Source organism: Oncorhynchus clarkii, chromosome 33 (assembly GCF_045791955.1).
Source record: "Oncorhynchus clarkii lewisi isolate Uvic-CL-2024 chromosome 33, UVic_Ocla_1.0, whole genome shotgun sequence".
Lineage (NCBI taxonomy): Eukaryota > Metazoa > Chordata > Actinopteri > Salmoniformes > Salmonidae > Oncorhynchus > Oncorhynchus clarkii.
In genome coordinates this window covers 31,726,023-31,749,811 of record NC_092179.1, presented here as the reverse complement: position 1 = coordinate 31,749,811, position 23,789 = coordinate 31,726,023, and the positions used below count along the sequence as shown (strand labels likewise).

The window sequence follows — 23,789 nt, the reverse complement described above, 5'->3', positions numbered from 1 at the left end:
ACCAGTCAATCAATCTACCAGTCACTCAATCAACCAGTCAATCAATCAACCAGTCAATCAATCTACCAGTCAATCAATCTACCAGTCAATCAATCAACCAGTCAATCAATCAACCAGTCAATCAATAAACCAGTCAATCAGTCAACCAGTCAATCAATCAACCAGTCAATCAATCAACCAGTCAATCAATCAACCAGTCAATCAATCAACCAGTCAATCAGTCAATCAATAAACCAGTCAATCAGTCAATCAATAAAACAGTCAATCAGTCAATCAATCAACCAGTCAATCAATCAACCAGTCAATCAATAAACCAGTCAACCAGTCAATCAATCAACCAGTCAATCAATCAACCAGTCAATCAATAAACCAGTCAATCAGTCAATCAATCAACCAGTCAATCAATCAACCAGTAAATCAATCAACCAGTCAATCAATCAACCAATCAATAAACCAGTCAATCAGTCAATCAATCAACCAGTCAATCAATCAACCAGTCAATCAATCAACCAGTCAATCAATAAATCATTCAATCAGTCAATCAATCAACAAGTCAATCATTCAACCAGTCAATCAATAAATCATTCAACCAGTCAATCCATAAATCATTCAACCAGTCAATCAATAAATCATTCAACCAGTCAATCAATAAATCATTCAACCAGTCAATCAATAAATCATTAAACCAGTCAATCAATCAACCAGTCAATCAATAAATCATTCAACCAGTCAATCCATAAATCATTCAACCAGTCAATCAATAAATCATTCAACCAGTCAATCCATAAATCATTCAACCAGTCAATCAATAAATCATTCAACCAGTCAATCAATAAATCATTCAACCAGTCAATCAATAAATCATTAAACCAGTCAATCAATCAACCAGTCAATCAATCAACCAGTCAATCAATCAACCAGTCAATCAGTCAATCAATCAACCAGTCAATCAATCAACCAGTCAATCAGTCAATCAATCAACCAGTCAATCAATCAACCAGTCAATCATTCAACCAGTCAATCAATAAACCAGTCAATCAGTCAATCAATCAACCAGTCAATCAATCAACCAGTCAATCAGTCAATCAATCAACCAGTCAATCAATCAACCAGTCAATCAATCAACCAGTCAATCAATAAACCAGTCAATCAGTCAATCAATCAACCAGTCAATCAATCAACCAGTCAATCATTCAACCAGTCAATCAATCAATCAGTCAATCAATAAATTATTCAACCAGTCAATCAATAAATCAATCAACCAGTCAATCAATAAATAATTCAACCAGTCAATCAATAAACCAGTCAATCAATCAACCAGTCAATCAGTCAATCAATCAACCAGTCAATCAATCAACCAGTCAATCAGTCAATCAATAAACCAGTCAATCAGTCAATCAATAAACCAGTCAATCAATAAATCATTCAACCAGTCAATCAATAAATCATTCAACCAGTCAATCAATAAATCATTAAACCAGTCAATCAATCAACCAGTCAATCAATCAACCAGTCAATCAATAAACCAGTCAATCAGTCAATCAATCAACCAGTCAATCAATCAACCAGTCAATCATTCAACCAGTCAATCAATAAATCATTCAACCAGTCAATCAATAAATCAATCAACCAGTCAATCAATAAATCATTCAACCAGTCAATCAATAAATCATTCAACCAGTCAATCAATAAATCAATCAACCAGTCAATCAATAAATCATTCAACCAGTCAATCAATAAATCATTCAACCAGTCAATCAATAAATTATTCAACCAGTCAATCAATAAACCAGTCAATCAATCAACCAGTCAATCAGTCAATCAATCAACCAGTCAATCAATCAACCAGTCAATCAGTCAATCAATAAACCAGTCAATCAGTCAATCAATAAACCAGTCAATCAGTCAATCAATCAACCAGTCAATCAGTCAATCAATTAACCAGTCAATCAATAAACCAGTCAATCAGTCAATCAATCAACCAGTCAATCAATCAACCAGTCAATCAATCAACCAGTCAATCAATCAACCAGTCAATCAATAAACCAGTCAATCAGTCAATCAATCAACCAGTCAATCAATCAACCAGTCAATCAATAAATCATTCAACCAGTCAATCAATAAATCATTCAATCAATCAATGTATGAACCATGTTAGGGGGAAGGGTGGTAGTGGGGGGGTGGGTGGGGGGGTGTTGCCTTACCAGGTGAAGGGGAACACTGGACAGTGTGGTGGGATTTGGGCTCATCATCAAAGTCCAACAGAAAGTCCTCGTGGTCTTAAATCAAATGAAAGATTATATCCAGGTTATCAAGACGTTTCATAGGAACTGAAAATGAGTCACTGTTTCTGTCAGGGGGCATATTAGCGACACACCATGTATCCTTACAACACGGATCTGAAGTGGTATCCCCATTCCCTTTTAATGGGGCAGTGTACTATCTGGGATTGTTTGAGAACACACCTTGGTTAGACAAGATGCCCTCCCTCCTCCCGAAGTCGTCCTTCCCGTTGTGGTTATTGTCTCTGTCCCAGGGAGAGGAGTGTTTCTCACAGGAGACGAAGGCACAACACTGGAAGGCATAGGGCAGCTCCATCACCCTACAGAGAGAGAGAGACATACCAGACATATAACATAACAATTAGGATCTGGCTAAAAATACCCTTTATGGTTGTGAGGTCTGGGGTCCGCTCAACAAACAAGATTTCACAAAGTGGGACAAACACCAAATTGAGACTCTGCATGCAGAATTCTGCAAAAATATCCTCAGTGTACAACGTAGAACACCAAATAATGCATGCAGAGCAGAATTAGGCCGATACCCACTAATTATCAAAATCCAGAAAAGAGCCGTTAAATTCTACAACCACCTAAAAGGAAGTGATTCCCAAACCTTCCATAACAAAGCCATCACCTACAGAGAAGAAGAGTCCCCTTAGCAAGCTGGTCCTGGGGCTCTGTTCACAAACACAAACACACCCTACAGAGCCCCAGGACATCAGCACAATTAGACCCAACCAAATCACGAGAAAACAAAAAGACAATTACTTGACACATTGGAAAGAATTAACAAAAAACAGAGCAAACTAGAATGCTATTTGGCCCTAAACAGAGAGTACACAGTGGCAGAATACCTGACCACTGTGACTGACCCAAACTTAAGGAAAGCTTTGACTATGTACAGACTCAGTGAGCATAGCCTTGCTATTGAGAAAGGCCGCCGTAGGCAGACATGGCTCTCAAGAGAAGACAGGCTATGTGCACACTGCCCACAAAATGAGGTGGAAACTGAGCTGCACTTCCTAACCTCCTGCCCATTGTATGACCATATTAGAGAGACATATTTCCCTCAGATACCACAGATCCACAAAGTATTCGAAAACAAACCCAATTTTGATAAACTCCCATATCTACTGGGTGAAATTCCACAGTGTGCCATCACAGCAGCAAGTTTTGTGACCTGTTGCCACAAGAAAAGGGCAACCAGTGAAGAACACACACCATTGTAAATACAACCCATATTTATGTTTATTTATTTTCCCTTGTGTACTTTAACCATTTGTACATTGTTACAACACTGTATATATACGTAATATGACATTTGTAATGTCTTTATTGTTTTGAAACTTCTGTATGTGTAATGTTTACTGTTAATTTTATTGTTTATTTCACTTTTGTATATTATCCTCTTCACTTGCTTTGGCAACGTTAACACATGTTTCCCATGACAATAAAGCCCCCTTGAATTGAAATTGAATTAAGTTAGAGAGAGAGAGAGAGAAACAGTTGAAGTCAGAAGTTTACACACACTTAGGTTGGAGTCATTAAAACTCACTGTTAACACATGTTTCCCATGCCAATAGAGCCCCTTGAATTGAGAGAGAGAGAGAGTCATCCTACAAGAAACATGGTATAAAGGAGACGGACCCAATGGTTGTCCTCTAGGTTACAGAGAGCTGGTGGTCACAGCCACCAAACTACCAGGTGTGAAATGAGGAAGAGACAGGGGGAATGCTAATTTGGTATAGAGCAGACCTAACTCACTCTATTAAATTGGTCAAAACAGGAACATTTTACATCTGTTTTGAAATTCAAAAGGAAATGATCTCAACAGAGAAAAATGTCCTCATGTGTGCTACCTATATCCCCCCAATAGAATCCCCATACTTTAACGATGACAGCTTCTTCATCCTAGAGGGGGAGATCAACAATTTCCAGGCTCAGGGACATGTACTAGTCTGTGGCGACCTAAATGCCAGAACCGGACAAGAACCTGGCACCCTCAGCACACAGGGGGACAAACACCTGCCTGTAGGTGACAGCATTCCCTCCCTCACATGCCCCCCCAGAAACAACTACATAACCAACATAACCAACAAAAACGGGTCACAACTCCTGCAGCTCTGTCGCACGCTGGGTATGTACACAGTCAATGGTAGCCTTCGAGGGGACTCCTACGGTAGGTACACCTACAGCTCTGTCAAACACTGGGTCTGTACATAGTCAATGGTAGCCTTCGAGGGGACTCCTACGGTAGGTACACCTATACCTTGTCTTTTGGCAGTAGTACTGTAGACTACTTTATCACTGACCTCAACCCAGAGTCTCTCAGAGCGTTCACAGTCAGCCCACTGACACCCCTATCAGACCACAGCAAAATCACAGTCTACTTGAACCTAGCAATGCTCAATCATGAGGCATCAAAGCCAAAGGAACTGAATAATATTAAGAAATGCTATAGATGGAAGGAAAGTAGTGTGGAAATCTACCCCAAAAACTAGGGAACAACAAATTCAATCCTTTCTAGACAATTTCCTTGACTTAATGTTCCACTGTAATAGTGAGGGTGTAAACGTGGCAGTAGAAAACCTAAACACTATATTTGACCTCAGCTTCCCTATCAAATCTAAACACTTCAAGCAGACAACCCCTTGAACATTAACAACAATGGTTTGATGAAGAATGCAAAAACCTAAGAAAGAAATGGAGAAACCTGTCCAACCAAAAACATAGAGACCCAGAAAACCTGAGTCTACGCCTTCACTATGGTGAATCACTAAAACAATACAGAAATACACTACGGAAAAAGAAGGAACAGCACGTCAGAAATCATCTCGATGTAATTCATAGAATCTAATTTGGCATGAGGGCCTGCTATACAAATGTATGGAAAGTGGTGTTGGGGGAAAAACATACAACATTATAAAATCCATGTACACAAACAACAAGTGTGTGGTTAAAATTGGCAAAAGACACACAAATTTCTTTCCACGGGGCCGTGGGGTGAGACAGGGATGCAGCTTAAGCCCCAGCTCCTCAACAATTGGCGAGGGCACTAGAACAATCTGCAGCACCCGGCCTCACCCTACTAGAATCTGAATTCAAATGTCTATTGTTTGCTGATGATCTGGTGCTTCTGTCACCAACCAAGGAGGGCCTACAGCAGCACTTAGATATTCTGCACAGATTCTGCCAGACCTGGGCCCTGAAGTAAATCTCAGTAAGACCAAAATAATGGTGTTCCAAAAAAGGTCCAGTTGCCAGGACCAAGAATATAAATTCCATCTAGACACCGTTGCCCTGGAGCACACAAAAAACTATACATACCTTGGCCTAAACATCAGCGCCACAGGTAACTTCCACAAAGCTGTGAACGATCTGAGAGACAAGGCAAGAAGGGCCTTCTCTGCCATCAAACGGAACATACAATTTGACATACCAATTAGGATCTGGCTAAAAATACTTGAATCAGTCATAGAGCCCATTGCCCTTTATGGTTGTGAAGTCTGGGGTCCGCTCACCAACCAATAATTCACAAAATGGGACAAACACCAAATTGAGAGTCTGCACGCAGAATTCTGCAAAAATATCCTCCGTGTACAACGTAGAACATCAAATAATGCATGCAGAGCAGAATTAGGCCGATAACCACTAATTATCAAAATCCAGAAAAGAGACGTTAAATTCTACAACCGCCTAAAAGGAAACGATTCCCAAACCTTCCATAACAAAGCCATTGAAAAGAATTAACAAAAAAACAGAGCAAACTAGAATGCTATTTGGCCCTACACAGAGAGTACACAGCGGCAGAATACCTGACCACTGTGACTGACCCAAACTTATGTACAGACTCAGTAAGCAGAGCCTTGCTATTGAGAAAGGCCGCCGTAGGCAGACATGGCTCTCAAGAGAAGACAGCCTTATGTGCACACTGCCCACAAAATGAGGTGGAAACTGAGATGCACTTCTTAACCTACTACCTAATGTATGACCATATTAGAGACAAATATTTCCCTCAGATTACACAGACCCACAAAGAACTCGAAAACAAACCCAATTTTCATAAACTCCCATATCTACTGGGTGAAATACCACAGTGTGCATCACAGCAGCAAGATTTGTGACCTGTTGCCACGAGAAAAGGGCAACCAGTGAAGAACAAACACCATTGTAAATACAACCTATATTAAATTTATTTATTTTCCCTTTTGTACTTAAATTATTTTCACATCATTACAACACTGTAATAAAGCCATAATATGACATTTTCAAAGTATTTGTTCTTTCTGAACTTGTGAGTGTAATGTTTACTGTTCATTTTTAATAGTTTATTTCACTTTTGTTTATTGTCTACTTCACTTGCCTTGGCAATGTCAACATATGTTTACCATGCCAATAAAGCCCCTTGAATTGAAACTGAAAGAAAAAGAGAGAGAACAGGAGAGAGATCGTTGAAGGAGAGGAAAGGAGAGAGAAAAGGAGAGAGAGAGAGAGAGAGAGAGAGAAAAGGAGAGAGAGAGAGAGAGAACAGGAGAGAGAGAGAGAGAGAGAGAGAGAGAGAGAGAGAGAAAAGGAGAGAGAGAGAGAGAGAAAAGGAGAGAGAGAGAGAGAGAGAAAAGGAGAGAGAGAGAGGGAGAGAGAGAGAGAAAAGGAGAGAGAGAGAACAGGAGAGAGATCGTTGAAGGAGAGGAAAGGAGAGAGAAAAGGAGAGAGAGAGAGAGAACAGGAGAGAGATCGTTGAAGGAGGGGAAAGGAGAGAGAAAAGGAGAGAGAGAGAGAGAGAGAGAGAAAAGAGAGAGAGAGAGAGAGAACAGGAGAGAGATCGTTGAAGGAGAGGAAAGGAGAGAGAAAAGGAGAGAGAGAGAGAGAACAGGAGAGAGATCGTTGAAGGATAGGAAAGGAGAGAGAAAAGGAGAGAGAGAGAGAGAACAGGAGAGAGATCGTTGAAGGAGAGGAAAGGAGAGAGAAAAGGAGAGAGAGAGAGAGAACAGGAGAGAGATCGTTGAAGGAGAGGAAAGGAGAGAGAAAAGGAGAGAGAGAGAGAGAGAGAGAAAAGGAGAGAGAGAGAGAGAGAACAGGAGAGAGATCGTTGAAGGAGAGGAAAGGATAGAGAAAAGGAGAGAGAGAGAGAGAACAGGAGAGAGATCGTTGAAGGAGGGGAAAGGAGAGAGAAAAGGAGAGAGAGAGAGAGAGAGAGAGAAAAGGAGAGAGAGAGAGAGAGAACAGGAGAGAGATCGTTGAAGGAGAGGAAAGGAGAGAGAAAAGGAGAGAGAGAGAGAGAACAGGAGAGAGATCGTTGAAGGAGAGGAAAGGAGAGAGAAAAGGAGAGAGAGAGAGAGAACAGGAGAGAGATCGTTGAAGGAGAGGAAAGGAGAGAGAAAAGGAGAGAGAGAGAGAGAACAGGAGAGAGATCGTTGAAGGAGGGGAAAGGAGAGAGAAAAGGAGAGAGAGAGAGAGAGAGAGAGAGAAAAGGAGAGAGAACAGGAGAGAGATCGTTGAAGGAGAGGAAAGGAGAGAGAAAAGGAGAGAGAGAGAGAGAGAGAGAGAAAAGGAGAGAGAGAGAGAGAGAGAACAGGAGAGAGATCGTTGAAGGAGAGGAAAGGAGAGAGAAAAGGAGAGAGAGAGAGAGAACAGGAGAGAGATCGTTGAAGGAGGGGAAAGGAGAGAGAAAAGGAGAGAGAGAGAGAGAACAGGAGAGAGATCGTTGAAGGAGGGGAAAGGAGAGAGAAAAGGAGAGAGAGAGAGAGAACAGGAGAGAGATCGTTGAAGGAGGGGAAAGGAGAGAGAAAAGGAGAGAGAGAGAGAGAGAACAGGAGAGAGATCGTGCAAGGAGAGGAAAGGAGAGAGAAAAGGAGAGAGAGAGAGAACAGGAGAGAGACCGTGCAAGGAGAGGAAAGGAGAGAGAAAAGGACAGGAAAGGAGAGAGAAAAGGAGAGAGAGAGAGAGAGAGAAAAGGAGAGAGAGAGAGAGAGAGAGAGAACAGGAGAGAGATCGTTGAAGGAGAGGAAAGGAGAGAGAAAAGGAGAGAGAGAGAGAACAGGAGAGAGATCGTTGAAGGAGAGGAAAGGAGAGAGAAAAGGAGAGAGAGAGAGAGAACAGTAGAGAGAGAGAGAACAGTAGAGATATATAGAGAGAGAGAACAGTAGAGAGAGAGAGAGAGAACAGTAGAGAGAGAGAGAGAACAGTAGAGAGAGAGAGAGAGAACAGTAGAGAGAGAGAGAGAACAGTAGAGAGAGAGAGAACAGTAGAGAGCGAGAGAGAACAGTAGAGAGAGAACAGTAGAGAGAGAGAGAACAGTAGAGAGAGAACAGTAGAGAGAGAGAACAGTAGAGAGAGAGAGAGAACAGTAGAGAGAGAGAGAGAGAGAGAGAGAGAACAGTAGAGAGAGAGAGAGAACAGTAGAGAGAGAACAGTAGAGAGAGAACAGTAGAGAGAGAGAACAGTAGAGAGAGAGAGAACAGTAGAGCGAGAGAGAGAGAGAGAACAGTAGAGAGAGAGAACAGTAGATAGAGAGAACAGTAGAGAAAGAGAGAGAACAGTAGAGAGAGAGAGAGAACAGTAGAGAGAAAACAGTAGAGAGAGAGAACAGTAGAGAGAGAAAGAGAGAGAACAGTAGAGAGAGAGAACAATAGAGAGAGAGAACAGTAGAGAGAGAGAACAGTAGAGAGAGAGAACAGTAGAGAGAGAGAGAGAGAGAACAGTAGAGAGAGAGAACAGTAGAGAGAGAGAGAGAGAACAGTAGAGAGAGAGAACAGTAGAGAGAGAGAGAGAGAGAACAGTAGAGAGAGAGAACAGTAGAGAGAGAGAGAGAACAGTAGAGAGAGAGAGAGAGAGAGAACAGTAGAGAGAGAGAACAGTAGAGAGAGAGAGAGAACAGTAAAGACAGAGAGAGAACAGTAGAGAGAGAGAACAGTAGAGAGAGAGAGAGAACAGTAGAGAGAGAGAACAGTAGAGAGAGAGAACAGTAGAGAGAGAGAGAGAGAACAGTAGAGAGAGAGAACAGTAGAGAGAGAGAGAGATAACAGTAGAGAGAGAGAGAGAGAGAGAGAGAGAGAGAGAGAGAGAGAGAGAGAGAGAGAGAGAGAGAGAGAGAGAGAGAGAGAGAGAGAACAGTAGAGAGAGAGAGAGAGAACAGTAGAGAGAGAGAACAGTAGAGAGAGAGAGAGAGAGAACAGTAGAGAGAGAACAGTAGAGAGAGAGAGAGAACAGTAGAGAGAGAGAGAGAGAGAGAACAGTAGAGAGAGAGAACAGTAGAGAGAGAGAGAGAACAGTAAAGACAGAGAGAACAGTAGAGAGAGAGAGAGAGAGAGAACAGTAGAGAGAGAGAGAGAGAGAGAGAGAGAGAGAGAGAGAACAGAGAGAGAGAGAGAGAGAACAGAGAGAGAGAGAGAGTAGAGAGAGAGAGAGAGAGAGAGAGAGAGAGAGAGAGAGAGAGAGAGAGAGAGAGAGAACAGTAGAGAGAGATAGAGAAAGAGTCAGTCAACACAACACGTAAGGCATAGGGCAGCTCCATCACTCTACAGACAGACAGAAGAGACTAAACACAATGTTACCACCACACTCAACTGTTATTTAAGCACCAACTGACACGCAACTTAACATAAATAAATCACCAACTGTTTATCCAGATTTGAAATTGCAGTGATGTATGACATCATACAAATATGTAAGTCTAGGAGTTCCTAGAGGTAGGGATGTAAATGTTGACTAACTAAGGAGGCTGTAACTGTGGCCTGGGTAAATCATGTTTTATTGGTTGATCCTTCAACTGTAACTATGGCCTGGGTAAATCATGTTTTATTGGTTGGTCCTTCAACTGTAAGTATGACCTGGGTAAATCATGTTTTATTGGTTGGTCCTTCAACTGTAACTATGACCTGGGTAAATCATGTTTTATTGGTTGATCCTTCAACTGTAACTATGGCCTGGGTAAATCATGTTTTAATGGTTGGTCCTTCAACTGTAACTATGGCCTGGGTAAATCACGTTTTACTGGTTGGTCCTTCAAGTGGCCTGGGTAAATCATGTTTTAATGGTTGATCCTTCAAGTGGCCTGGGTAAATCATGTTTTAATGGTTGGTCCTTCAAGTGGCCTGGGTAAATCATGTTTTAATGGTTGGTCCTTCAAGTGGCTGGTCCTTCAACTGTAACTATGGCCTGGGTAAATCATGTTTTAATGGTTGGTCCTTCAACTGTAACTATGGCCTGGGTAAATCATATTTTATTGGTTGATCCTTCAAGTGGCCTGGGTAAATCATGTTTTAATGGTTGGTCCTTCAACTGTAACTATGGCCTGGGTAAATCATGTTTTAATGGTTGGTCCTTCAAGTGGCCTGGGTAAATCATGTTTTATTGGTTGGTCCTTCAACTGTAACTATGGCCTGGGTAAATCATGTTTTAATGGTTGATCCTTCAACTGTAACTATGGCCTGGGTAAATCATGTTTTATTGGTTGGTCCTTCAAGTGGCCTGGGTAAATCATGTTTTATTGGTTGGTCCTTCAAGTGGCCTGGGTAAATCATGTTTTATTGGTTGGTCCTTCAACTGTAACTATGGCCTGGGTAAATAATGTTTTATTGGTTGGTCCTTCAACTGTAACTATGGCCTGGGTAAATCATGTTTTATTGGTTGGTCCTTCAAGTGGCCTGGGTAAATCATGTTTTATTGGTTGGTCCTTCAAGTGGCCTGGGTAAATCATGTTTTATTGGTTGATCCTTCAACTGTAACTATGGCCTGGGTAAATCATGTTTTATTGGTTGGTCCTTGGTAAAAAATAAGACCCACTCTGATGGGCTTTAGAGGGTCCATGTTGCACCCTACTTCATGGTGAAGGAGTGTGTATTGGTGTGCTGCTCCCTTCCCTACCATGATGTACTAGAAGGGAGTGAGTTGACTGCAGCTAGTGCACATCCATCATGTAACCTGCTTGTCTGTACTGACATGGACTGGTAAAAGGTTGTCTATTAAAAATAAGGACAGGATGGGGAAAGAGATATCCTCATCCTCCTCCTCCTCCCCCACCTCCTCCTCCTCCTTCTCCTCCTCCTCCTCCCCCACATCCTCCTCCTCTTCCTCCTCCTCCTCTTCCTCCTCTTCTTCCTCCTCTTCCTCCTCACCCTCCTCCTCTTCCTCCTCCTCCTCCCCCACCTCCTCCTCTTCCTCCTCCTCCTCTTCCTCCTCCTCTCCCACCTCCTCCTCCACCTCCTCTTCCTCCTCTTCTTCCTCCTCACCCTCCTCCTCCTCCTTTTCCTCCTCCTCCCCCACCTCCTCCTCCTCCTCCCCACCTCCTCCTCTTCCTCCTCCTCCCCCACCTCCTCCTCTTCCTCCTCCTCCTCATAATTTTCACCACCATCTCCACCACCACCTAGTGATGTCTCAATACCAGAATTTAGACTTCGATAGTGATACCAGGTTTAGTATTACCATACTTGATACCATCACAATACCACAGTGTATTAGCCAAAGTTACAGGCACTTGATCCAGACAGATAAACCCAGCTACTGCTCTGTTCAATCGTTGGGCATCTTTTGAGTTAAATATCATCGGAGCCCTGTTCGTTGCTGAGGCAACAGATGATCTATGTGAGAGAGAGACGTGAGAGAACGAGACGTGAGAGAGAGAGAGAGACGTGAGAGAGAGACGTGAGCGAGAGAGACGTGAGAGAGAGACGTGAGCGAGAGAGACGTGAGCGAGAGAGACGTGAGAGAGAGACGTGTGAGAGACGTGAGCGAGAGAGACGTGTGAGAGACGTGAGCGAGAGAGACGTGTGAGAGACGTGTGAAAGACGTGAGAGAGAGAGAGACGTGTGAGAGACGTGTGAGAGATGTGAGAGAGAGAGAGACGTGTGAGAGACGTGAGAGAGAGAGACGTGTGAGAGACGTGTGAGAGACGTGAGAGAGAGACGTGTGAGAGACGTAAGAGAGAGATCTGAGAGAGCGAGAGGCGTGAGAGAGAGAGGCGTGAGGCGTGAGAGAGAGAGGCGTGAGAGAGAGAGACCGCAAATGAAAAAAGTTTTGGTGGCAATGCAATCAGCATACACTGAGTATACAAAACATTAAGAACACCTTCCTAATATTGAGTTGAACCCCCTATTGCCCTCAGAACAGCCTCAATTCATCAGGTCATGGACTCTACACTGAGTGGACATAACATTAAGTACACCTTCGTACTAATCCACTCCACCCCCCTATATTGCCCTCAGAACAGCCTCAATTCATCAGGTCATGGACTCTCCAAGGTGTTGAAAGCGTTGCACAGGAATGCTGACCCATGTTGAATCCAATGCTTCCCACAGTTGTGTCAAGTTGTCTGGATGTCCTTTGAGTGGTGGACCATTTTTTTTGTTGTTGAATTTTTACCCCTTTTTCTCCCCAATTTCGTGGTATCCAATTGTTGTAGTAGCTACTATCTTGTCTCATCGCTACAACCCGGGCTCGGGTACGGGCTCGGGAGAGACGAAGGTTGAAAGTCATGCGTCCTCCGATACACAACCCAACCAGCCGCACTGCTTCTTAACACAGCGCGCCTCCAACCCGGAAGCTAGCCGCACCAATGTGTCGGAGGCTACACCGTGCACCTGGCAACCTTGGTTAGCGCGCACTGCGCCCGGCCCGCCACAGGAGTTGCTGGTGCGCGATGAGACAAGGACATCCCTACCGACCAAGCCCTCCCTAACCCGGACGACGCTAGGCCAATTGTGCGTCGCCCCACGGACCTCCCGGTCGAGGCCGGTTACGACAGAGCCTGGGCGCGAACCCAGGGACTCTGATGAGCGTGAAAACCCAGCAGCATTGCAGTTCTTGACACAACCCTTGTGCTCCTGGCACCTACTACTACACAATCCATGTCCACCACCAGCATCACCAAAAGCACCACCACCACCACCAGCATCACCAAAAGCACCACCACCACCACCCCCAGCATTACTACAGGTACCTCAGTTTGGGGAGGCTCTCAGCAGGCAGTAGCTCCTGCAGGTCCTCGTTGCCAGCTAGTTTGAGGTGTGTGAGTCCATGGAGCCCAGATACAGGCAGGTAGGACAACCGGTTGGAAGTAAGATCACTGGGGGAGAGAGAATGGAGGGGGAGGAAGTGGGAGGGAGAGAGAGAGAGAGAGGGAGTGAGAGAGAGGGAGGGAGGGGATAGAGAGAGAGGAGGAGAGAGAGAGAGGTGGGGGGAGAGGGGGAGAGAGAGAGTTGGGGGAGAGGGGGAGAGAGAGAGAGAGAGGGGGGTGATGGGGAGAGGGAGAGAGAGGGGGAGAGAGAGAGAGAGAGAGAGAGAGAGAGAGAGAGAGAGAGAGAGAGGGAGAGAGAGCGAGAGAGAGAGAGTATGAGAAACACATCATCTACCACCCGATAACTAAGCAATAGCAATCTAGCAATCATTAATCAGCAAAACCCTAACCCTAACCCTAACTTGATTTAATGGACACATCATCCATTTCCGACTGACTTGAACTGACTTGAACTCTGCCTGGTTCATATGAATGAATAAAACAGTGGAGGACTCACAGTTTGATGAGGGCAGGCAGACTGGAGAAGGAGAGCGGGTTCAGAGAGGACAGCTTGTTCCAAGCCAGGTCACTGTTCCGAAGGAAGCAGAAAAAAACAGAGAAATTTCCTTCAGTTCAGATGTTTCCTTCAGCTCCACTAATCCTGCTGCACCTCAGACGGTTGGATTTACAAGCTGAGAGATCTCCTTCAGTACCATGCTCTGCTGCACCAAGAAGTCATTCCATTCCTTCCTCCTCCTTCCCTAGCAGATTATACCAGACATGTGCCGTATCAATCCCATATTGCCGAAGCAGGCACTTTTAAGGTTAAGATGATTCACACACGTATCGTCGTCGTTTTGGCGTGTGAGAGGAGAATAGAAGAAGGTATTGATATCGTTTAACCAGATGAGATGAGTTGAGTGAAAACACAAAAGATATAACTAACACGAGCAGACAGGAAGACAACGAGGGGTCATAGTTCAAACTGTATGTCCAAGAGGGGCCTTAGTTTAAACTGTATGTCCAAGAGGGGTCATAGTTCAAACTGTATGTCCAAGAGGGGCCTTAGTTCAAACTGTATGTCCAAGAGGTGCCTTAGTTCAAACTGTATGTCCAAGAGAGGTCATAGTTCAAACTGTATGTCCAAGAGGGGGTCATAGTTCAAACTGTATGTCCAAGAGGGGCCTTAGTTCAAACTGTATGTCCAAGAGAGGTCATAGTTCAAACTGTATGTCCAAGAGGAGGTCATAGTTCAAACTGTATGTCCAAGAGGGGGTCATAGTTCAAACTGTATGTCCAAGAGGGGGTCATAGTTCAAACTGTATGTCCAAGAGGGGGTCATAGTTCAAACTGTATGTCCAAGAGAGGTCATAGTTCAAACTGTATGTCCAAGAGGGGCCTTAGTTCAAACTGTATGTCTAAGAGGGGGTCATAGTTCAAAGTAACTGTGTATCCAAGAGGGGATGGAATTTGGAGAATTGCTGTTCACAATTTCACAAACTTGTACTGTGCCATTGTATTGAATGAGAAAAAGGCAAAAGAGATGTATTATCTTGCATGTAAACGATGTGATTTACTCTTTGGAAAACAGTTTTGATCTACAGCCTGCTGAGCTTGGCCCCTGACCATATCTGTCTAGCGATTGTCTCTCTGCAGAAAATAGAAAACACTTGTCCGTGTTTGTCCCATAAATACCAAGACAATAACTTTTAAAATCAGGGAAATATGGATGTACACAAAAATAGACCAGAGGGAGACCTGTATGAGACCTGTATGAGACCTGTATGAGACCTGAGGGAGACCTGTATGAGACCTGTATGAGACCTGAGGGAGACCTGTATGAGACCTGAGGGAGACGTGAGGGAGACCTGAGGGAGACCTGTATGAGACCTGTATGAGACCTGAGGGAGACCTGTATGAGACCTGAGGGAGACCTGAGGGAGACCTGAGGGAGACCTGTATGAGACCTGTATGAGACCTGTATGAGACCTGTATGAGACCTGAGGAAGACCTGTATGAGACCTGTATGAGACCTGAGGGAGACCTGTATGAGACCTGAGGGAGACCTGAGGGAGACCTGTATGAGACCTGTATGAGACCTGTATGAGACCTGAGGGAGACCTGTATGAGACCTGTATGAGACCTGTATGAGACCTGAGGGAGACCTGTATGAGACCTGAGGGAGACCTGTATGAGACCTGTATGAGACCTGAGGGAGACCTGAGGGAGACCTGTATGAGACCTGTATGAGACCTGAGGGAGACCTGAGGGAGACCTGAGGGAGACCTGTATGAGACCTGTATGAGACCTGTATGAGACCTGAGGGAGACCTGAGGGAGACCTAAGGGAGACCTGAGGGAGACCTGAGGGAGACCTGAGGGAGACCTGTATGAGACCTGTATGAGACCTGAGGGAGACCTGTATGAGACCTGAGGGAGACCTGTATGAGACCTGAGGGAGACCCGAGGGAGACCTGAGGGAGACCTGTATGAGACCTGTATGAGACCTGTATGAGACCTGTATGAGACCTGAGGGAGACCTGTATGAGACCTGAGGGAGACCTGTATGAGACCTGAGGGAGACCTGAGGGAGACCTGTATGAGACCTGTATGAGACCTGTATGAGACCTGAGGGAGACCTGTATGAGACCTGAGGGAGACCTGTATGAGACCTGTATGAGACCTGTATGAGACCTGAGGGAGACCTGTATGAGACCTGAGGGAGACCTGTATGAGACCTGTATGAGACCTGTATGAGACCTGTATGAGACCTGAGGGAGACCTGAGGGAGACCTGAGGGAGACCTGAGGGAGACCTGTATGAGACCTGTATGAGACCTGTATGAGACCTGAGGGAGACCTGAGGGAGACCTGAGGGAGACCTAAGGGAGACCTGAGGGAGACCTGAGGGAGACCTGAGGGAGACCTGTATGAGACCTGAGGGAGACCTGTATGAGACCTGAGGGAGACCTGTATGAGACCTGAGGGAGACCTGTATGAGACCTGAGGGAGACCTGTATGAGACCTGTATGAGACCTGTATGAGACCTGTATGAGACCTGTATGAGACCTGTATGAGACCTGAGGGAGACCTGTATGAGACCTGAGGGAGACCTGTATGAGACCTGAGGGAGACCTGAGGGAGACCTGTATGAGACCTGTATGAGACCTGTATGAGACCTGTATGAGACCTGTATGAGACCTGTATGAGACCTGAGGGAGACCTGTATGAGACCTGTATGAGACCTGTATGAGACCTGAGGGAGACCTGAGGGAGACCTGAGGGAGACCTGTATGAGACCTGTATGAGACCTGTATGAGACCTGTATGAGACCTGTATGAGACCTGAGGGAGACCTGTAGGGAGACCTGATGAGACCTGAGGGAGACCTGAGGGAGACCTGAGGGAGACCTGAGGGAGACCTGTATGAGACCTGAGGGAGACCTGTATGAGACCTGAGGGAGACCTGAGACCTGTATGAGACCTGAGGGAGACCTGTATGAGACCTGACCTAGGGAGACCTGTATGAGACCTGAGGGAGACCTGAGGGAGATGAGACCTGTATGAGACCTGTATGAGATGAGACCTGTATGAGACCTGTATGAGACCTGTATGAGACCTGAGGGAGACCTGACCTGAGGGATGAGACCTGTATGAGACCTGAGACCTGGAGACCTGTATGAGACCTGAGGGAGACCTGAGGGAGACCTGTATGAGACCTGGAGAGACCTGAGGGAGACCTGAGACCTGTATGAGACCTGAGGGAGACCTGTATGAGACCTGTATGAGACCTGAGGGAGACCTGAGGGAGACCTGAGACCTGTATGAGACCTGAGGGAGACCTGTATGAGACCTGAGACCTGTAGGAGACCTGAGGGAGACCTGAGGGAGACCTGAGGGAGACCTGAGGGAGACCTGTATGAGACCTGTATGAGACCTGAGGGAGACCTGTATGAGACCTGAGGGAGACCTGTATGAGACCTGTATGAGACCTGTATGAGACCTGAGGGAGACCTGAGGGAGACCTGAGGGAGACCTGAGGGAGACCTGTATGAGACCTGTATGAGACCTGTATGAGACCTGAGGGAGACCTGTGGGAGACCTGTATGAGACCTGAGGGAGACCTGAGGGAGACCTGTATGAGACCTGTATGAGACCTGTATGAGACCTGTATGAGACCTGAGGGAGACCTGTATGAGACCTGTATGAGACCTGAGGGAGACCTGAGGGAGACCTGTATGAGACCTGAGGGAGACCTGTATGAGACCTGTATGAGACCTGAGGGAGACCTGAGGGAGACCTGTATGAGACCTGTATGAGACCTGTATGAGACCTGTATGAGACCTGTATGAGACCTGAGGGAGACCTGTATGAGACCTGTATGAGACCTGTATGAGACCTGAGGGAGACCTGAGGGAGACCTGAGGGAGACCTGCATGAGACCTGTATGAGACCTGAGGGAGACCTGTATGAGACCTGTATGAGACCTGTATGAGACCTGAGGGAGACCTGTATGAGACCTGAGGGAGACCTGAGGGATACCTGTATGAGACCTGTATGAGACCTGTATGAGACCTGAGGGAGACCTGTATGAGACCTGTATGAGACCTGAGGGAGACCTGAGGGAGACCTGTATGAGACCTGTATGAGACCTGTATGAGACCTGTATGAGACCTGTATGAGACCTGAGGGAGACCTGAGGGAGACCTGAGGGAGACCTGTATGAGACCTGTATGAGACCTGAGGGAGACCTGTATGAGACCTGAGGGAGACCTGAGGGAGACCTGAGGGAGACCTGAGTGAGACCTGAGGGAGACCTGAGGGAGACCTGTATGAGACCTGTATGAGACCTGTATGAGACCTGAGGGAGACCTGAGGGAGACCTGAGGGAGACCTGAGGGAGACCTGTATGAGACCTGTATGAGACCTGAGGGAGACCTGTATGAGACCTGTATGAGACCTGAGGGAGACCTGAGGGAGACCTGAGGGAGACCTGAGGGAGACCTGTATGAGACCTGTATGAGACCTGTATGAGATCTGAGGGAGACCTGTATGAGACCTGTATGAGACCTGTATGAGACCTGTATGAGACCTGTATGAGACCTGAGGGAGACCTGTATGAGACCTGTATGAGACCTGTATGAGACCTGTATGAGACCTGAGGGAGACCTGTATGAGACCTGTATGAGACCTGTATGAGACCTGTATGAGACCTGTATGAGACCTGTATGAGACCTGTATGAGACCTGTATGATTCAGACAGCCAACTCCTAGTTGTTTATGATCCACATGATGTTTGATTGAGGATAAGTAAGGTCCTATAGAGCAGGGTTTCCCAAACCGGGTCCTGGGGGGCGGGGGTTGTGTCTAGAGAACCAATCAGAGAGGCTTCCAGCCAGGCTTCCTGTGTCTAGAGAACCTATCAGAGAGGCTTCCTGTGTCTAGAGAACCTATCAGAGAGGCTCCCAGCCAGGCTTCCTGTGTCTAGAGAACCTATCAGAGAGGCTTCCTGTGTCTAGAGAACCAATCAGAGAGGCTTCCAGCCAGGCTTCCTGTGTCTAGAGAACCTATCAGAGAGGCTTCCAGCCAGGCTTCCTGTGTCTAGAGAACCTATCAGAGAGGCTTCCTGAGTCTAGAGAACCTATCAGAGAGGCTTCCTTTGTCTAGAGAACCAATAAGAGAGGCTTCCAGCCAGGCTTCCTGTGTCTAGAGAACCTATCAGAGAGGCTTCCTGTGTCTAGAGAACCAATCAGAGAGGCTTCCAGCCAGGCTTCTTGTGTCTAGAGAACCAATCAGAGAGGCTTCCAGCCAGGCTTCCTGTGTCTAGAGAACCTATCAGCAAGGCTTCCTGTTTGTGCTCTTAACATCACAGGATATCGTGCTCTTACATCAGGAGATATTTTATAACAGCGGGCCGTTGTTCCTGGTTATACAGTCATCCTGGGTATTTGGGATCATTATCTAGAAAGGGACTGGAGGGGTTGGGGGTGAAGGAATGGTGACAGGAAAGGGGTCTCCAGAGTCCAGATCTCTCCTCTCTCTCCCTCTAGGCTTATTGGATGTGTAGAAGCCTTATTCAACACATGATTTGCTTAATTGGCTGTTTTCTGACCCCTTTCGTCACTCAGAGTGAGCCAGGGGTTTAACCAGGCCCGTAAAGTCAGCTGGACCGCTGCCCTGCAGCCACGTCTTGAGCGCGCACACGCGCGCGCGCACACACACACACACACACACACACACACACACACACACACACACACACACACACACACACACACACACACACACACACACACACACACACACACACACACACACACACACACACACCTAGCTCTGGAGCCTTACTCAGCTAGTTCTGTAGCTGGACGTGGGGAGTGTTGCGAAGGGAAAAGTCCCCAGTGGGATATCAAAGTAGTGGATAAGTACAGACGTGGATCGACCCCGCGTTTTCTCTGCCATCTCAAAATCCCCTGCCATTTCCTGAAAGACTCCACAGCGACTTTTTTTTTTTAGAGGGACATGACTTGTGACTGTTTGATGATGCAGCTGGTCCTCTGTGCCTTAAGAGAAGGACGAGAGACCTGGGAATCCTGGCAACGACGTAACGTGCACTTCTCATCTTTTCATGTCCACTACGCCTGGTAACCCAATCTGCTCCTTGAGGCTTTGCACGTTGAGACGGAACCGAGCGCCAGGACATCTCCCAGGCTCTCTCTCTCTCTCTCTCTCTCTCTCTCTCTCTCTCTCTCTCTCTCTCTCTCTCTCTCTCTCTCCACGCAGGGCGGCCAACTATGACAGCATGCCTGTTGTGGACTCACCCAGGGTCAACTCACAGTGGAGAGAAGCACCTTCGTGAGGCGATAGGAGGTGGAGGGAAGGGGAGGAGAAGGGGGGCTGGACCCACGGCCATGTGTGTCACTGTGTGTGAGCGTCCGTGTGTGTGAGTGAGTGTCCATCCGTGCAGTCCGTCCGTCCGTCTGATGTCTGTCCGTGCCAATATTTCCTCACATCCTGCTCTGGACAGCAGCAGCCAATTAAAATATCTCGTTGCCTCGCTGAGGTAATTTGGAAGTGTTTACAGAGGGCAAGCTCGGATCAGTGCGTGTGCACTGTGGGATAGTTGTCCAGGGGGATGGAGGGGGGGTGGGGGGGGGGCTGAGCAATCAGCAAATAGCCTCTTCAACTGGTTCTACCCTGAAAGCCTTGTGTACGGCTGTATGTAATGCAGCCAAGGCTTCTATCAAATGAGCCATGCTAACAGGCTAACAGAATAACATGCTAATAATGTCTATTTCCCCATTCAGCTGACAGGCTAACAGAATAACATGCTAATAATGTATATTTCCCCATTCAGCTAACAGGCTAACAGGCTAACATGGTACACAGTGTTTATTTCCCCATTCAGCTAACAGGCTAACAGAATAACATGCTAATAATGTCTATTTCCCCATTCAGCTAACAGACTAACAGAATAACATGCTAATAATGTCTATTTCCCAAATGGCACCCTATTCCCTACATAGTGCACTACGTTTGACCAGAGGTCTATGGGTAATTAGTGCACTATAAAATGGAATAGGGAGTCATTTGATACGCAAATTATGATTCTGGTGAAAGCTGACAACTCCACTCGCAGGCTGGCAGCCAAACTAAACTAATTCAATCTCTCACTTGGTGGCTCTGAGAATGAGAGAGAGAATCAGTGAATGTTTTGGACAGAGAAAGGACACTTCTCTCTCATGATTCTACACTATTATGAAGGGCCAAACAGGCATCTCATTGGAAGTAGTGGCTGAGGGTAGTGGAGGGGGTTGGGGGTGTGTGTGGGGGGTCGAGGGGATGGTGTCCAGTTTTGAGTAGGAATGTCAAGGACAAGGCCACCCACGATATGACGGGGTGAAGGAAGGTGGCGACGGGATGGAAACAAGATGCAGGAAATGTAAACAGGAGGAGAGGAGTGTTTGTTTGTCTGACGGCTCAGATTTACACACACACACACACACACACACACACACACACACACACACAGGGCACTGCCAGACTCGTATTTGTCAGAGGCTTCTCTTTCACACCGGAAGTAAACAATACCTTCTGTTGAACAGAACGGCCGCTCACATGAAACATGGACAACACTTCTCATCCTGACATACCAAATGGCACCCTATGTAGTGTGTCCGAGTGGTCCAACCTAGTGCACTAGGGAATAGGGTGCTAGTGAAAACAGGCCATGGTCCTGACATGCCGGTCACACTACTAGCTACATTCTCTCATCGTATCAGTTTGTAAAACCAGCCTCCCTGGAATTCACCACATTCATCACTTTCTGAATTGAGAAAACAATCATTTTGAGGCATATTTGGAGTGAAAAGCCGATACAGAATATGAACATGGAGTAATCTGAATATAATGGGAACGTGAGGTCATAAGCACGCACACCCACACACACACACACACACACACACACACACACACACACACACACACACACACACACACACACACACACACACACACACACACACACACGCACACACGCCCACCCGCCCACCCAGACCAGTGTACTCACAGAGACCGTAGGGAAGTCAGTCCCTGGAATGTGTCAGCTTGCAGCTCTTCAATTTCATTGTGGTGCAGATCACTATAAAATACAACAACAACAACAACAACAAAACAGTTTTTATTGTAAAGCCACGGCTCATATCGTTTTATACGGCTTCTGCGGTTGCCAAGACACTCACATTTTCTGAATCTTCTCACATCCTCTGAAGCTGGGCAGAGACTGGATCATGTTGTAGGACAGATCTCTGTGTGAGGAGGGGACAGAAAGGAGATCCAATGTAACCTCCACTACCATTATACTGGACGACTATGTCTTTTCAAATAGGTCACTTTTATTAATCTGATTTAAACACGGGGAAATGTGGAGCGAGGGCATGATGCTCTTTGGGAGGCGATGCCAGGTTATTGTGAAGCAGTGTTTGATAAACTAGGCCAGGTAGCCTAGTGGTTAGAGGCAGGTGGCCTAGTGGTTAGAGACAGGTAGCCTAGTGGTTAGAGGCAGGGTAGCCTAGTGGTTAGAGGCAGGTAGCCTAGTGGTTAGAGACAGGTGGCCTAGTGGTTAGAGGCAGGTAGCCTAGTGGTTAGAGACAGGTAGCCTAGTGGTTAGAGACAGGTAGCCTAGTGGTTAGAGGCAGGTAGCCTAGTGGTTAGAGGCAGGTGGCCTAGTGGTTAGAGGCAGGTGGCCTAGTGGTTAGAGGCAGGTAGCCTGACAAGGTAAAAATCTGTCCTTCTACCCCTGAACAAGGCAGTTAACCCACTGTTCCCCGGGAGGCCGTCATTGTAAAATAATAATTTGTTCTTAACTGTCTTGCCTGGTTAAAATAAGAATTTTTATGATTGATTGATGACAAATAGGAACTCACAGCACTAGCAGGTTGGGTAGCTGGTCACACACAGTGGTGGGTAGGGATGTGATGCGAGCTCCAGTGATGGTCCTACACAGAGTTCAAAGGTCACATGATATTATCCCTGGATCTGTGTAAAAGCCTTGTGAATAGATTCATTCACTGTACGTGCAGAACATTCCCCAGGGCAGTTTGTTAATATGTATAATAAATGTCCTGATATGTGCCTTGGTATATAATCACACTAGTAGAACTAAGAAACACTTATTCATTCAAAAACCCAACACCAACACTATGAAAACCAACACGTCTCAACGTAAATGACAACTCTGCACAGAACGTCAACATTGGATAAAATAATAATCATTAATGATTTAAAAAAAAACACTTGTATTTTGGGGGCTTTAGGTTTCAATCCCGGGAAGACCAGCAGGTTACATGCTGGTTAAGACAACACATGAGCTGGGAGTCAGGCAGGTAATAACAGCAAACAGTACATTTTCAAATATGAACAATTCCATGAAATGATTTGGTTGTGTAGCAGGTCGTGACATGATTGGTGGCAAAACCAGGGCACATTTATTAGTATTTGTGAGCTCTTAAACTTGTTTTCTGTGGTAAAATAGTTACCTGACATTGGGTTAGAACAGCAAAGAAGGGTCTGGGTATGAATGGTTGGGTGTTAGCATTGGGTCTGAATGGTTGGGTGTTAGCATTGGGTCTGAATGGTTGGGTGTTAGCATTGGGTCTGAATGGTTGGGTGTTAGCATTGGGTCTGAATGGTTGGGTGTTAGCATTAGGTCTGAATGGTTGGGTGTTAGCATTGGGTCTGAATGGTTGGGTGTTAGCATTGGGTCTGAATGGTTGGGTGTTAGCATTAGGTCTGAATGGTTGGGTGTTAGCATTGGGTCTGAATGGTTGGGTGTTAGCATTGGGTCTGAATGGTTGGGTGTTAGCATTGGGTCTGAATGGTTGGGTGTTAGCATTGGGTCTGAATGGTTGGGTGTTAGCATTGGGTCTGAATGGTTGGGTGTTAGCATTGGGTCTGAATGGTTGGGTGTTAGCATTAGGTCTGAATGGTTGGGTGTTAGCATTGGGTCTGAATGGTTG

The 23,789-nt window shown here is 45.9% G+C and overlaps 1 protein-coding gene across 1 annotated transcript in view; it reads right to left on the bottom strand.

The window, feature by feature from the left end:
* LOC139392975 (leucine-rich repeat-containing G-protein coupled receptor 5-like) overlaps nucleotides 1-23,789 on the bottom strand; it is a 96,820-nt gene that overhangs the window by 1,284 nt on the left and 71,747 nt on the right. Inside the window, exons 11-17 of the mRNA XM_071141283.1 lie at nucleotides 22,698-22,769; nucleotides 22,014-22,079; nucleotides 21,842-21,913; nucleotides 13,793-13,864; nucleotides 13,219-13,344; nucleotides 2,466-2,602; nucleotides 2,205-2,279 (exon numbers count right to left, since the gene is read on the bottom strand). Of these exons, the coding sequence (XP_070997384.1) occupies nucleotides 2,205-2,279; nucleotides 2,466-2,602; nucleotides 13,219-13,344; nucleotides 13,793-13,864; nucleotides 21,842-21,913; nucleotides 22,014-22,079; nucleotides 22,698-22,769 (620 nt within the window). The remainder of the gene's footprint in view (nucleotides 1-2,204; nucleotides 2,280-2,465; nucleotides 2,603-13,218; nucleotides 13,345-13,792; nucleotides 13,865-21,841; nucleotides 21,914-22,013; nucleotides 22,080-22,697; nucleotides 22,770-23,789) is intronic.